This window comes from Drosophila eugracilis, unplaced genomic scaffold (assembly GCF_018153835.1).
Source record: "Drosophila eugracilis isolate 14026-0451.02 unplaced genomic scaffold, ASM1815383v1 contig_440, whole genome shotgun sequence".
NCBI lineage: Eukaryota > Metazoa > Arthropoda > Insecta > Diptera > Drosophilidae > Drosophila > Drosophila eugracilis.
The window spans coordinates 35,774-51,567 of NW_024573306.1; the positions used below are offsets into that span (position 1 = coordinate 35,774).

Genomic DNA, 15,794 nt, shown 5'->3' on the forward strand with positions numbered 1-15,794 from the left:
TCTGGAAATCTATTTTGCTTATGTGACGCATGACTTTGCACATTTGATCAATACACAATATGTGTAAATGTATTTCACAACAAATAAACAGTGATTTGGGAAATTCAGGGAAAATATAAAACTCATTGTGCTCATTCGATGTACAGTGAATACTGGTATCAACAGACCTTAAGGCTTGAAGCGCGTTAAAACGTGGCTAAGCAAATTTAAAAAAAAAAGCTAACCTTCGGATCAGGAAGTATCTGGAGTAGTTATCCTTTTAGCCAATTTTTATTTAATTTAAAATAAGCCTAAGAAAGCGGACATGTGATCCTTGTGCATATAAATATTATATCCCACGTTCCACTGTAACTGACAGGCTTAACCATTTTGCTCCGTCATTCTGTTTTGACCACGGGATGCGATCGCTGCCTCCTAATCAAAACCGGAGGGTCAGGGTCAGGGGCAAGACACAAAAGCGAAAGCCCGCTGACGAGAACACGTTTCGCCGGGAACAGATGTTGAAGCTCTCGCCGTCATCCCGCCTATGGGTCACACGTCAAGTGGGCGGGACTGATAAGATTACGAATTGCTATGTGGTCTACGACGGCTCTTCTATGGGAGCGCCAGCTGTTAGCTTCTGCATCCCCGAAAAGCTAACGTGGAACGTTATGGTAGAACAGAAAATCATTAAGCTGCGATCTGTCGACCAGAGCTGACCACCAAAGATGACCACCTCCGCCGATAGTGTATTTGTTGCCCGATCCGATGGTATCTCCGCCGAAGGAGTCCGTGATCAGTATGCCGATGGCAAGGCTGCCAAGGTGTGGGAGATCTTCATCGGTGACAAGAACTCGCGCACGGACAACTACAAGAACTTCTTAATCGACATGCTGCGAAACAAGGGTTGCAAGCGTGTCCTTGACGTGGCCTGTGGAACGGGGTAAGTAAACTATAAGTCATCTTTCGGTTTCTAGGAAAAAAAATCATTCTGTTTTAAGGTTCAATCAGCACAATTATAGAATCATTATTATAATTTAATTAAATAAATGACCCGAAATATATTTCCTTTGTGTTTTAATCTGAAATATTTTTTTCAGTGTGGACTCCCTTATGCTTGTGGAGGAAGGCTTCGAGGTTGTATCCGTGGATGCCTCTGATAAGATGTTGAAGTATGCACTTAAGGAGCGCTGGGCCAGACGAAAGGAAGCCGCCTTCGATAATTGGGGTGAGTTAAATGATCTTTAAATATCCTTAACTTAATGCTAATTATCCCGTAATCCCTTACAGTCATTGAGGAGGCCAACTGGTTAACTCTGTACGACGATATCCAGGAACACATTCAGGATGGTTTTGATGCTGTAATTTGTCTGGGAAACTCCTTTGCTCACTTAATGGATGGCTTCGGCGATCAACGCGAGCACAAGCAGGCCATCGGCAATTTCGAAAAGTGCCTCAAGCCAGGTGGAGTCCTACTGATCGATCATCGCAACTATGACAACATCCTCGAAACAGGATCCACGCCAGCCAAGAGTATTTACTATAATGTAAGTATACTACCATAGAATCCCCAAGAAAATCTCATCCCTATCATTCTCGTCCTTCATTGTATTCATCAAATATTCTCAATCTGTAAAATCTAATCATCAAATTTTGCAATTCTTAACTCTTGAAAAAAATTTAATATGTGTCAAATGTGTAGCAATTCTGCCACATCATCTTGTCAATAAAAATAGCCAAATATTGTCGCATCATCGTCTTATTGATAAGAACGGATGATCTTGTTTGTGACCCCAGATCGGACGTATGTATCACCCACTCGACTCATTCACATCATCATACACAGTTTTCGAATCAATTAATCCTATGATGACTTGCTATTAATTGCAGACGAGTCACACGGCGGACATCAAGACGTCCGTGCTCTTTTACTGCGGCAAGCCATCTCTGGTATCCATGGACTACCTAATCGCTGGAAACAAACTGACCAGTGAGTTCCGTCTATCCTACTATCCGCATGAGTTAAAACGCTTCCGTGAGATCCTCGGCGAGATCTTCTCGCAGAAGGCCGAGCACAAGTTGTACGGGGACTTCAAGGAGATGAGCCAAGTGAAGAATCCCGCCTTCTACATCCACCTGATCGAAAAGCCGCAGGTTTAGGTTTAAGCCATTAGTTTGTATTCACATTAAGCCACACGACATATCCATATAAATATAAAGTTCCTCCTATTCACACAATCCCAAGTCTTTTGAGTCGTCTCCTAAGCCAGTATGCAGAACCGACCAACGATCGAACCAAAGCACAGGGTCACCATGGCTACCTCGATCACAAACGGAAATTTTGACTTCACGTAGTTGAACATCCCTGTGTAGATGCTGGAGAGGGTGGCCAGTAGAATCAAAGTCATCTCTCGTCCGCCAGACTTCGCTTGAGACTGCTACTGAAACGCAAAAGCAAACCAGACCCTAGAGGCGTGGGGCAAATGCCATTAGCCTTGCAAATGTTTTTCCATTGCGTTTTCATGTGGTTCCGTTTTAAAGAGAGAGAATGAGTAAACGATCGAAGTGCGATATTTAAAAAACCAATTACAGTAAAAGTTCTATTTGGGAAAGGCGATAACCTCTTCCCGAATTTGTTTGTCTCTGCATTTAAAATACTCTACAAAATGATCACTATTCTTTACTTCTTTGGTGATAACTAGTTAATGGACAAGTTGATTAAAAAAAAGCGTTTTCTTTAATATATTTTGATCTGCAATTGTTTTCGACTGACTCGGTTTGAGCTGTTGTCTGGCAGACACCTCTGACGTATGCTTATTAACATGCTATCGAACGCAAAAAGAACACAGCTACAAATATACTCATAGGACTTAATCGACATGTTTATTACTAAAACGTTTTAGGGGTTTGCTATCAACAAAAACGTGGCGAAATCATAACAGAGTGCTTCCAAATCATAATTTAAACCCCAACGATTTTGTTTATGCGCTTGACGTCGGTGATCTGGCGATCAATCTCACCGGCCAGTTGGGTGAGTATTTCTGTGATAGTGCGATGCTGTTTCTCCGGCAGTTCGTAAGCATTCTTTTTTAGGTCCTCCTGACTCTTGGCAATATGGTAGCGTTGCTTGTTCAGCGTTTTCTTGGCGTTCTCTAATCCAGCGGCCATGCTCTTTGTGATCTTGTTAAGACGATCCACCTCCTGAGAAATCTCGCGCTCCGCGACCACACTATTTGGTAGTGAGGCATTGGCCTTTTGCATTAAACCGTTGCACTTGCGCACCAGCAGCTCCTGATTGTAGCTAATTTCCTCAAAGCGCTCGGCAAGTTTGTGAGCCTTCTCGCTGATCAGCTCGCGCTCTTGCTCCAAATCCTCAATCTCTTGCAGCTGTTGATCCTTCTTTAGCTGCATTTGGTTAATGTGCCGTGCAAAGGCGGCTCGCACAAGTTCATGTCGTTTAAGATATTGTTCACGAAGCACCTCGATAGCCTGGTTCAGCAGTTCGTAGCTTTCCTGAGCAGAGGGCGAGGAAAGTTTATCTGCAAGGATCGGTTGGTTAACACTGCGCTGCAGAAGAGATTTGATAGTGTCGGCAAAAGATGGTCCACTCTCTTGCTGTGATACATCCGCGCTAGTCTGCCTATTTTCTTTGGGTGTCAGAAGTAGCTGAGCATCGATTACCAGCTTAAGACTGATTACCTGACCGCTTCCCAGAAGAATAACTACTCCAGCGGGAATTTGCAGCAGGGCTAATCCAAGAACTGCGTTCACAGACTCACTGGAGTTGAATTTAGTGCAAAGGATGTACTCCGCCCGGGAAGAAGCTGACAGCTCGAAGACTTCTTCAACGGATTCGCTATCCAGATAACGCTGTAGCTCTGAGATAAAGTTCACAGTAATCGCATGAAGGCCAGCGCTGTGGTAAGCAAAATAACGCATTTCATTGATCAGGTCACGCTTCAAATAAATTGGGCAGTTGTGGGTGGCTCCTCCTTCACCAGCCGCAGATGCAGTCAGTCCAAGCTCCAGTTTTACAGTTTCAAGAACATGTATAACATATTCGGAGGGTTCAATAAGCACAAAGTCGTCTACTTCATTAAATGAATGCTCAGCGGCCTCCGCCCCCATTAGCAGGGCATGGTGGAGCTTTCCGTTGGACTCTGCTATAACTATAGTAGGCGGTAGCGAAGGTATTATCATGATTGCACACGACTCCAGACCATAGTTGTCCCTCGCCTGTGGCGTTATGCTGATAGGGCCCTGCAACCGCGTCACCTCAGAGTCCAATCCTGTCAACAATATGTATATGTTTCCATTTTCGCGCATAACCACCACTGGCCACTCGATCCTCTCCTGCTTAGGCAGTGTTTTGGCCGCAATCAGCGTTTTGTTGCTCTTATCCATAGCAGTTTCGTTTTCAGCAACACTTGCTGGTTCTGTATCACGGGATTTCGCAGCAGGAGCGATATCAAAGTCTACGGCCACTTCGCCAAAATCGCAGAGAGAGCTATTCGTTCCACCCCGAACGACTGAGGGACCAACCTTCCACACGTGACGCAGTTTTGAGTGGTTGTACACTCGGATGGTGTTGTTGTTAAGCAGTACAAGTAGCGTAGAGTCTGATACGGAGTGGGGATGCCAGCGTACTTGCCTGACTTCAAGATGTGGATTGTTAAGGAACAGCTGAGTATCCAGTGCATAGGAGCGGCATGTGATGCTAGCCTTGCCGTCCTTGTAGTATCCATCGGGCCCCCAGCGGCGAGGCAGTTCCAGGATAGTAACACCATGTCGTCCGCTAAGCGCCACCAATGATCCCTCGTTGGAGGCCAGCACGCGGTCCACTTCGAGGCTCACGGTGCTTGAGGGAATCAGGGTTTGGTACTGGACAGTCACATTGGCCGACTGTGATGAGCGCCAGTTGCGCACCAGCAGGCAAGACTCCTTGGCCTCCCACGCAAAGAGCAGGTCATCCTTGCAGTCAAGCAGGTTCTGCGTCCTTTGCAGCAAGGGTAATCCATCACGGATCTTCGCAAACAACTGCGTTTTGTTTAATTTTAAAACATCCGTGAGCGACATTGCCGGTTTGTTTATTATTTTCTATGTGCCCGCCTTTTTTGACAATGTGATAATATGATCGCATTTCAAAAATCCGGAAAAAGTATTTTTTAGTATTTCTTTTTGGCTTTCAAAAAAACGTCAAAATGATATTTGAATTTTTAAAATTTGACAAAGAACAAATACATTTCCTAATTTAATATAAATAACATTTTCACTTTAAAAGTAAGCCTGTCACAAATAAATTTGTTAGCGTATTTTTGTACTTTTTTGTTTTTAACTCTTGTAGAAACATTTTTACTCAAATGTATAATAGAATTACTGAAACTGTTAAAAAGCTAAAAATAAAATTAATCAACAAAAAATTAAGTCAACAACTTTTAATACTCTATTTAACTACTCATTTAAAAACACCTAATCCTAAAAACATTCAAATTCTCTTCTGAAGCTCCAAAAGTGGCACAGCTTTTAACTTCATGGTAATGTCTTCAACAAAATACAGATCTTCAAACGGAAAGCTCGTTGTAAACCTATAATTCCTCAGTAATTTTGCTAGAGTAATTTTAGCCGATATTAAGGCATATCTCCAACCTAAAAATAGGAAAAATAATTATAAAAAATACAGGACATTGAAGATTAACCATTACCTATGCAATTTCGAATTCCTTTGGTGAAGGGTATATAGGCGTAAGGGTGCTTATCCTGGATATTGTGGGGTAAAAAATGGTCTGGATTAAAGGTTTCTGCATCTGGGCCCCAAATAGTTTTGCTCCTATGCATGTGGTAAATGTCTATAGCAATCTGAACGCCCTGGGGAACCACTATTCCATTGGAGAGCTTTACATCCTGAGTCGTTTGCCGAGATACAACTGGAACAGGGGGTATGACTCGCATTGATTCATTGAGAATAAGATCCAGATACACCATCTGCTGAGTGTCGGCATAGGTAACATCAAAGTCTCCGGCATTTGGGAACATATTTTGTATCTCCTCAAATGCCCGCTCCTGATAATCTGGAAACATGGCTAGTAACATCAGGGTATAGTAAACTGCATTTGCCGTGGTCTCAAAAGCTCCAAAAACAATTATATTCGACTCATCCTCAACATTTTTCAAGGTGAAAACTCCACGTCTTAGCAAATCCGTAGCGAGATTTAGAAATATGTTCTTATCGTTGGATTGAATGGTAGGTAATGTTCCCTTTTTATCCTCGGCCAACTTTTTTTCAATAATCTAAAAGGTTTCACTGTTTTATAAATGCAGTAGTGAAAGGGATATGGTATTTACGTTTCTGATAAACTGCCGAATTTCAGTCTTGGCCTGGTGGTATGGGGTTTCCTTTCCAGCCAACTGGCGAAAAAATCGGCTATTGAGCCACGGCGAAAAGCACATATCTGTCATGGTTTCCAAGATACTATTAATGGATATAAGCGGTCCAAGTCCAACTCAACACTCACCATTGATATCTTCCCAGCAAGGAGTTACTCTTGAAACTCTTCTCATTCTTCACGTCGCTGCCCATGGTAGTTTCTGATGAGAAAAAACATTTATGGATCACATTTTTTTAAGGAACTAGTCTCTGGTATCTTTTTTTGAATGAACATTTGGATTTGGATAGAAACACCAACTTAACAACTTTTTTTTATTAATAAAATAACTCACGGGTGGCTATTCCGAGGGTAAAACGCTGCAGCAATGGAATAAGATCCTTTTCGCCACTGTCCTCCAACGGTTTGAGTTGTTCCAGCAAAAGTGTCGTCTCTCGGTTGAATATGGGCAGGAAGCTAAGTAAAACCTTGTGTCCAAAGGCGGGATTTAGTAGCTTTCGATGGATGCTCCACTGGGGATCTATGCAAATCCACACTTTAGTTAATAACACACTCAAATCCAAACACACACACACACCCTTCAAGCTAAATAATCCAGTGCCTGCTCCATCGTCCACTGCTTTGTAAATTATACCCTTGTTGATACAGTGAGGCGATGTGAAGATATCCTGCACCACCTGTGGGTCACTGACAATCATAAACGGAATTGGTCCAAGCCACGAAAATATTGTTGGGACCGTGCTTGTCCAAAAAGCAACCGAAGGCATTGAGAATATCTGCACAGGAACACTTAAATTAATACCTCCGATCAAAAAAATAATCCAATATCTAGCACCTTCCCTGCGCATCAACCAGTGGGCCATGCCTAAAATGGGATATCCAAGTGGGCCTGGAATCTTAAGAGTGAGCAGATAAAATCTGCGCCGACTCCACAGAAAGTAGAACCAAAGCAGGAAGAGTAATCCACACCATAGAGTCCAGGTCAGCATAGTTAATCCTTATCCACTCTCTTTAGCCTCGAAATGTTTTTAATCCGTTTCCTAACAATTTTCGTCCGATCAGTTTGAAGTGCGCCAACAGTTTGATTAGCCAATTTTCAGTCAATCGACTTTTTATAAGCCGGACGTGTTGCCTGAATTGGGACTCGATCGATTTGTTGTCACGCGTAGTGCTCAACGATCGACCTAGCTAACTCTCAGCGAATGAAAACAGGAGAGATTCGGGGCTACGGGGCGAGACCCATTGAACCGCACATAGCGCGCCGTTTTTTATTGGGTCCGACATGGAAGGCGCGCATACAAATAGCTATAATTTTGACTAATGGCCAGTGATGACATGCCAAACACTTTAAGAATGCGAATTGGGCAACTACTACCCACTACGTCACTGATCGATTCCGATCTGGGTGGTGCTAATTATTGCGTTGTAGAACTGACCAAATCTCCTGAAACTGCCGGGATCTCGACATTGCAGGTGGTAAAAAAAAATAGTGACACAAATATTTTATTGCGGTACGGTTAATTAATGGTACAATAGCCCCTCAATTAAATTTCCATTGAATCCCATTAATAGATACAAAACGACAATCAAGTCGTGGGTTTTTAAAATCGATGATTCAACATTATTTTGAAGAATTTAGGGGTGATTCCCAAAGTTTCTATCTATCCTTTTTAGCCATTTACTATAAGTAAAAGTAATTTCTTATATTTTATATTATTTTTCCAAAATTAAAATATTACGTTTATTTGGTTTGCGAATTATTCCTTAGTCTAGGTAATTTATGCACGTACGATGAAGGATAGGAGAAGTGCACAGGCATCTTAACCGATCCGATGAATGGAAATATGTTTGGAAACATTTGCGGTGCTGCTATGGTTTATATAAAGAATGAACACCTCGATTTTGCGCTGGCTAAGCTGTGGGCTCCGACGACGAGATTACAGCTGAAAATGGCAGAACTTTTCAATTGGTTGCGAAAGTTTTGTGGAATTTTGAGTTAGTGCGACGACTCTCTACGTCTCTCTACGACGCCGATCCGTTGGTCACGGCGAGCTTCCCTGAAAGATGCACAGGATAATACAGTTGAATGTGATTTCTGATCGAAAGATTCGAGCCTGCCCATGCAATGACTCCGAAACACTCGGCGAGTTATATGCGACATAAGCAGGCATTTATTTACAGCAGGTCCCAGTCGATGAGGCTTACGATCTACAAAGCAATTGAAGGCAATAGGAATGGGTGTTTGGGAAGTTTTGGTGCAAGGAATGTAGGTGCAGGGTTAAAAACGTGGGAGTTGGTATGGTGTGGGTGGTCAAAAGTGCGTCTTAGTCATGCTATTCGATTACAAACTCTCGTTCTACACCAAAAGGGCAACCCAAGAAAGGGCTTACAGAAGCAAAGCAGAGAAGTTCTAGCAGCTAACAACTAGGCAGTGTAGGTTAGTAAATGGAATAGTTATAGCGACGCCTCTTGGGGTCGTCAGTCAGGGCAGGGACATGCTGGGGCTAGAGCCCCGGCCCAGCAGAGCGGTGTGTGAGCAGCTGGGCAAAATGCCCGGGTTAGTGTGAAGCGAGCTACTGGAATGGTCGCAGGCTGCGGAGTCTGAGATGCTAGTAGGGCTAGGCCAAGGTGAGTCGGGGTACGAACCGGTTCCGTTGTCCACGTGTCCATTGCTCTGAATCGTTGGAACTGCTCCTCCGGTTCCATTGACACCATTAGTGGCACCCATCAATGGTGCGCTGGACTTGGTGCCTGCAAATACATAAAATTGCCACATTAACTTTGTTACGGTAAGTTTTTGATTTATACTTAGATAGATAACCAAGATTAAGTTTATAGATATTTAAATGTAATTTAAATTATATATTTAATGAAAGAAAAACTCACCGTTTCCGGCAATCTCAATGTCTCCATTGGCCAGAACAACCGCTCGTGGTGCATTGAGCCCATTTTCCTCTTCCTTAACGCACTTTATTAAAAATAGTAGTGAGGAGCCGAGTAGTGGGGGCAGACCAGCGAGGATGAATGGTAATGTGTAGGAGTTGGTGCTGTCGAAAATCATGCCAGCCACTGGAGGTCCCACTGTCAAAGGAATGGAGCTCAGGCCCAACAGAAATCCAATGGCTTGAGTGGCACCTGAGGGACCACAGATTTCGTAGGCTATTGGTCCCAGAAGCGAGATGAAACAGCCATCGAAGAGACCCATAACTAGGGTGAACGAAACGAGGACCACATATGAGTTGGTTAAAGGCAGCAACAGGGTGACCAGCCCAATGGATACCAGGGACAGCTGTTGCAGGTACATGCGGTTCACACCAGGCATATCAGCTATAACGCCAAAGATAAGTCGGCCGATACCGGAGGTGATGCCAATGCACATGACCGGTAGGTTGACATCCTCGCCCGGAAAAGTGGTCTTCACAAACTGCATCATGTGCACGTAGGGGACAAAATATCCGAACAACGCAAGTGGCACGCAAAGAGCCCAAATGACGAAACGCTTGCGCTTCCAGATCTCTACGTTAACTATGGAGCGCAGGAAGAGATTAATGCGAGATCTTCCTGGCTTTTTCTTGGGCGGCTCCGGTGGCGGATGCAGTGGTTTATAAACAAATGAGCAGATGATAATGAAGGCAGATACGAGGCTCATTATCTAAAAATTAAAAAAAAATAATCATAAATCTAAAAGGTATTTTAGCTACACTTACCCTCAGGGTCCCCTCAAGACTATAGCTGACCAGAAGCTTGTCCAGACAGGGTGGCAGTATCACAGTGAAAACGCTTGAGCCGGCGGTCACGAAGCCGCTTACCTTACCCAGGTATCGTTTAAAGTAATGACCCAGAATGGCCAGTGTGGGGGTGTAGGCGAGGGCCGCACCAAGGCCAAACATAATGCCATAGGTGAAGTACAGGGCACTGATGTTCTCGGTGCAGAACGAGGACAGCAGCAGTCCTCCTGCCGAAAGGACACCACCGGCGAATGTGGTCAGCCGCAGTCCGATCTTGTCGGTAAGGCAGCCAGCCATTGTGGAGAAGAGGAATGTGGTGCCAATGGCCAGGGCCCCAATCAAAGCTGCAATTTAATCATATTGCGTTAAAGATTAAAGTTGGATAAAATAAAATAATCAGAAAAACAATTACAATGCCTATAAACGTTCTTGAATGTGTATACATGAAATGACCTATTTTTTAAATCTTCCGAAAATATTAACTTGTCTTATTCTTACGTAAAGATAATCAAAATAAATGCATTGTATTTTTATATGATGAAATGTTTATGACTTTTAATATTTTAAGGAAATATTTTGCTTTCTTCTTAATTCCAGTGTGCAAAGTAAACGTCTGTACAAGAATTTTGGTTTTTATAATATACAAAATATCTATACAGTTCGTATTTTTTGTTGACCTTCCTGAGATTAAGTTATAAATAGGCAATTTGAATTGATTTAAAAGTGACTAAAAAAAAACTGCCACCCATTGATAGAAATAGTTGGTGACCAACCGTCTGCTCGACCGAATTGGACCAATTTCAATCGACAAATCGAATCTCACGCACTTGCGGTTGATTGTGAAGTGAGGCGATCACATGAATGTCTGGATATTGGCCACAGTTCCAGGTGTTTCATTGCAACTTCCAGGTGGATGCCAGTCTGCATCAAAAAGAGCACGACTGGGATATCTGATCCGTTGGCGGTTGGCGGGGCCAAAGACTTTACGCATCTTGTCGCTTGCCATTTAAAGATTGGATTTGATTTTCGTCGACAATAATTTTCCGCTGAACTCTGCGGTCTGAAGTGGGGGAATCCAATTGTTTTCGTTGCGTAAACACTTTCGCTTGTTCTACTTCGGCACTTCAAATTGATGTTCGATTGACAGAATCAGGTTAATTCTTTGTTTCCCGCTAGCAAAGATGATCTAATGCTGTGATAAGGTTCGCGACTCTGGCAGATGTGCAGCTGCAGCGTCTCCAGCGACTTTGGTCCATTGTCTGGGACATGGACAGTGGACCGAAGCAGGTAGCGGATGAAAGTCCGGTTGGAGATATCGTGAATTTGGAACTATTCAGATTATTTTATGAAGTACGTACTACGCAGTATTTATAGCTTTATTACGGCACACTAAACAATGCGGATTTATAGTTGTGATCGGAGGGAATATCAAATACTATTGTACGCCGGAACTAGAGATAAGAATTCGATTTGACTCGCGTGTCAGCCTGATTTTATTGCTACAATCGGTCATATACGAGAACCATTCATGATAATTGCTAATAAGTAGACGGAGCTAACCTCCCTTGAACTTTAACCTGAAGATGTTTATATTTTTCAATTTAATTTACTTTCACAAAAGCCGTTTACTTTTTTGAAATTCTTTTGGAGAATTACAAATACCCTCTTAAAAGGTCGTCATCTTAAAGTCTCTGTCTATATAGAAAATTTAACAAAAGAAATGGAATAAAACTGCAACGTATTAACCCAAAATAGAACTTGACCCACTCTGGATGTATCATGGATATTTATTGACCATTCGCTGCGGCACGAATAACCGAGGAATGGGGCCGTGAGATGGCACGTAACTCTCCCCACATGCGCAGAATGATTCTCCCGCAATCTCGGCAAGAGGCAGGCAGCCAATGTCAATGCCACACACAATGATTCTCTCTTCGCAGATAGTCAATGGCAATCCGCACGAGAGCTGTGAAGAGAGCCATTAGATAATACCCGTAGTACCCGGTGCCAAAAATCTTAAAAAAGAATCCAAACGGAAGGGGACTCTGCCGAATTACATGGCACCGGTGGCGTCTGGCGTTCGTCTGAGAAGCGGCAAAAATAGATCAGAATATTTTTAGTATGCCTCATATTCATAGATGGCAACCCGATGCGATCTCATGCAATATCTGACGCAATATGCAAGGGTATTGCATCTTGGGAAAAGCTAAAGATTGGCAGCCGATTGATCTTGACCTCCGATTCACACGGATGAACCAATGGGCCACTGCCCATTAAGCTCCACTAAGTCGCTCTGATGTGCTTATGGAGGTGTGTAATTGACAAAGGCTGACAATTAATTGATGAATCGACACCGCGATAAAAGTGGGGAAAATATGGCGCATAGAGCTCGGTTTCGGATTACGTCAGGTTTTAATCATATTGCGGAACTGGCAGCTTGTCTTAGCTCTAGCTCTAGCCTTAGCCCTAGATGCACATATATGTAGCTTTGACTCGGAGGAGGATCGCTGTCAGGCGAAGCACTTGAGGGGCTTCCCCGGCAGCGTCGGCCGAACAAGTAACTGGGTCAGTGGCGGGTGCACTTTTGCCAGTGCCTTTTTGTCTTTGCCGGCCAGTTCTCCACCTCGTCTTAAAAGCGCCGGCCGTGCCCCCAATGCTTTGCCGGCCCACGCTGCGTATGCGTAATGCAGGCCGGCAGCCAAACCTTGACAAACAGTCGCAAATGCAGTGAACTCAGCTCAAAATAAAGCAGTTGTGTCCAGTTTTTCCTGGTGGTCAAGTTGAACTGCCAAAAATTGATCCATTCCAGACGGAGAACACTCTAAGCTCCAACTCTACTCCCGAGTCTTGACGTCGCTTTCTTCGTGCTCTTCGCACTCGAAGGCTGTTGAATAATGCTTTGTGATCCAATCAACTTTTAGCAATTTAATTCACTTGACGTCGGTACGTTGGATTCCTATATAGTCACTACGTACTACAACGTTTTATTGAACCCAAAAGCCAGAAGAGAAGCGGCTATGTGCGTTGGCATATTCGAATGTCCGTTAGATTCGAAACAAATAATAAATTTGAATAAAAGCTTTCAATCGTAATATTGAATATTCTCCCATTTTATTCCCAATTGCGTCAAACACTAATCAAATATATATTTGGAAATATATTAAGTCTTTTATATTCCAAGGGGACTTCGAATGTTGATAGTGCCATCTATATTTACTTTTTAAATACAAGTCATGAAAATATTATCAATGAATGTTCTTTTACGATTGAACCTTATTCGAATCAAAATCAGAGACCCCCCGGGCTGCAATCAAAGGCCACAAAATATGATTTGATTTCTAGAGAGGATGGACTGCTCCGTGCTAGAACAGATAATGGCCTGCAAAACAACTGCCCAGTTCTCATCTAATCTCATTTACCCTGCCTGCATAATTACAATCAACGCCACCCGACTGGCCATAAATTCTGAATTAATTTGCCGCGGGCTGAAGGGATTATGGACATCATGCTATTGCTTTCTTGGGGGGATGTACGAGACACCGTGTAAGACTCACCCGCCTTGCTGGAGGCCTCCGGGTCTCCAAGTTTTGTGAGACGGTCCGTCAGCAGCGAGTGTATTACGCCGTATGTGTTGATGAATCCGAAGATGATGCCGTTGCAGAGGAAGGCGCTCACCATGACCAGCCAGGCGCGGGCTCCTCCATCCGGAGGCTCCTTGCCGTGTATATCCCGACAGCAAGGTGCTTCGATGTGTGTCCCGTTTCCATTTTGAACCGGAGCAGGGGGCTTCACGAGTTCCTTGCCATTGGCATGAACCACGCCATTGGCTACCGGTGCGATGTGTCCATTGGAGGGTAGGATGCGTCCATTTACCTGCTTCTGGTCGTTCAGCGGCTCATTCTCAGCCATGTCTATTGGCTAGGATTGGGTTGTGAGAGCTGTCTGTAAATAGTAATAGTGGATTATGGTTTCGAATAAGTGTGGTTGGGGATGCACTCTGTAATCAGTCAGCCACATTGCACCCAAATATGCTGTTGACTGCCGCCTGCCGAAATGATACGAGTACCGCTCGCATTTCCCCATCCCGGAAAATAATCACAGACTGACGGAATTGGCTAGCCAAATATTTAGACACGTTTATCGCTATTTGCGCCTCCGGCAAATGAAAATGCAGTTTACATTGTCGGCAATCCAAAATCCAACCAAGTAAGAGATGAAAGCACGAAGTGCAAGATCTCTAGGGAAAGTTACTTTGGAAATAAAAGCTACAAGGTAGAGCCTATCTATATAGGTCTATCTGAAAATTCAAGGGATAGTTTTTGAAGGACAAGCAATTTAGGCCTCAAACACTTTAATTATACATTTTTTTTAAACTTTCACGGCTTTAACTAATTTTAGCCAGAAAAAATCACCAAATGGAAATAATTTCCACTTAGCTTAAAACTTTTTTTCAAAAGCAAAAAACTGATATTCAAACCACACATTTCTAATCAGTACTTGCCCTTATGTTCATTTTAATATTAGTCACATTCCCAATGACTGATCGGATTTCACAGCTCAGAGAATTAACAACATAACAGTCTTCGGTTTCTTATATCCATAAAAAACAAAAACCTTTTAGGTTTAAAACCCCAAGTTGTCGTTGAAACACGCTCGATTTCAATTTCCCTACTTAATATCTGGTCAGCAACATTGTAATGCATTTTTTGAGCTGCGCAGAAAATAGATTGCATTACAAGCGATAACTGAAATTTGTCGCATTTCTCGATTATGCATGCCCTTGTCAAGTGCACTTTCGGTTGGCTTTGGGGGGTTTTCGAGGTGGGTCTACGGTTCATTGCAATGCTCTGTTCTGCAAACGTTTTCTTTTTCCCGCACCGGGGCAGCCGAAAAACCGCACCGCAATAGCGAAAACTCAATGTAACGCGACCGCTCGCCAAAATACAAAGAAAATTAATAGATAGTATTGAAACCGCTTTCGTTCTTGGCGGCTATCGCAAAATTACGCGCTATCAACGCCGTGCACGTGTCCGCTCGATGACGACGCACTGACACCCAGCCCAATCCCACAGGGGGTCACTGCCTAAATCGAAGGTCACCGGTCGATGAATTTGCCCTTATACAACGCCAGTTGGTTGCCGAGACCGAAGCCTCCTTGGATCCTTTCCTGTACGTACTTTTAAGCCGGAACTCCAGTCGAAGGGGTACGATTCGCTTAAAGACTCTAGGAATCCGGCACTCGAACGCGAATCAAGCAGTAATGAGTGGGAGGGTTGAGACCTCTCGAGCGAGCACACAACCGAGCGCTTGCGTCGTCGGCGGCGGAATGAAGAAAACTGAATTATTTTCCACGAGCCGTTTTGCAAAATAATTCGCTCGCTCACTTGAGGCGCCTAATCGGAGAAGCAGAGCGACAGAAATCGCAGCGGTTGCGTTCTCTGCGGTAAACAAAAATTCACCTAGGCAACGGCGAAGATGGGCACAAAAACAGAAGGGACGCTAAAAGGTTTCCCGGCCATGCATAAGATGCAGCTTCTTCAGCTTCAGTTCCTCACAAATCACATGATCAAGAGCTGGATTTTATGCTCAAATTGAATACTCTTCTAATTGATCAATTCCCAGAATTAGAAACTGAAGCATTCGCCTGCCCAATGCGCAGTACTATCAATTGGTGACTTAGTTGGTGGCGATGACTTCTATAACC

At 43.5% G+C, this 15,794-nt stretch overlaps 4 protein-coding genes across 5 annotated transcripts; 1 reads left to right on the plus strand and 3 right to left on the minus strand.

Moving 5' to 3' along the window:
• The first annotated feature begins 663 nt into the window (after positions 1-663).
• LOC108117048 (glycine N-methyltransferase) lies at positions 664-2,217 on the plus strand. Its single transcript, XM_017229220.2, has 4 exons — positions 664-922; positions 1,080-1,207; positions 1,270-1,526; positions 1,870-2,217. The coding sequence occupies exons 1-4, from the start codon at positions 708-710 to the stop codon at positions 2,137-2,139; spliced, it is 870 nt and encodes a 289-aa protein (XP_017084709.1). The 5' UTR covers positions 664-707; the 3' UTR covers positions 2,140-2,217.
• On the minus strand, positions 2,135-2,413 carry LOC108108702. Its single transcript, XM_017216809.2, has one exon. It carries the CDS (start codon positions 2,385-2,387, stop codon positions 2,241-2,243), a length of 147 nt encoding a protein of 48 aa, XP_017072298.1. The 5' UTR covers positions 2,388-2,413; the 3' UTR covers positions 2,135-2,240.
• Positions 2,414-2,837: 424 nt separating this feature from the next.
• On the minus strand, positions 2,838-7,386 carry LOC108117064 (nuclear pore complex protein Nup88). Its single transcript, XM_017229236.2, is given in 9 exon segments — positions 2,838-5,076; positions 5,471-5,625; positions 5,682-6,267; positions 6,322-6,448; positions 6,492-6,564; positions 6,697-6,882; positions 6,940-7,096; positions 7,098-7,138; positions 7,198-7,386. Coding segments are annotated over 9 exon segments (3,615 nt in total). The 5' UTR covers positions 7,352-7,386; the 3' UTR covers positions 2,838-2,940.
• A 653-nt stretch (positions 7,387-8,039) lies between these two features.
• Positions 8,040-15,429, minus strand: LOC108117235 (monocarboxylate transporter 10). Of its 2 annotated transcripts, XM_017229570.2 has the most exons (6): positions 15,268-15,429; positions 13,645-14,032; positions 10,070-10,434; positions 9,249-10,014; positions 9,009-9,113; positions 8,040-8,419 (listed from the first exon to the last, which is right to left on the minus strand). In XM_017229570.2, exons 2-6 carry the CDS (start codon positions 13,997-13,999, stop codon positions 8,385-8,387), a joined length of 1,626 nt encoding a protein of 541 aa, XP_017085059.2. In that variant the 5' UTR covers positions 14,000-14,032; positions 15,268-15,429; the 3' UTR covers positions 8,040-8,384. The 2 variants fall into 2 exon arrangements, with proteins under 2 accessions (XP_017085059.2, XP_017085058.2); XM_017229569.2 differs by having other exon boundaries at positions 8,040-9,113.
• Positions 15,430-15,794: the final 365 nt, after the last annotated feature.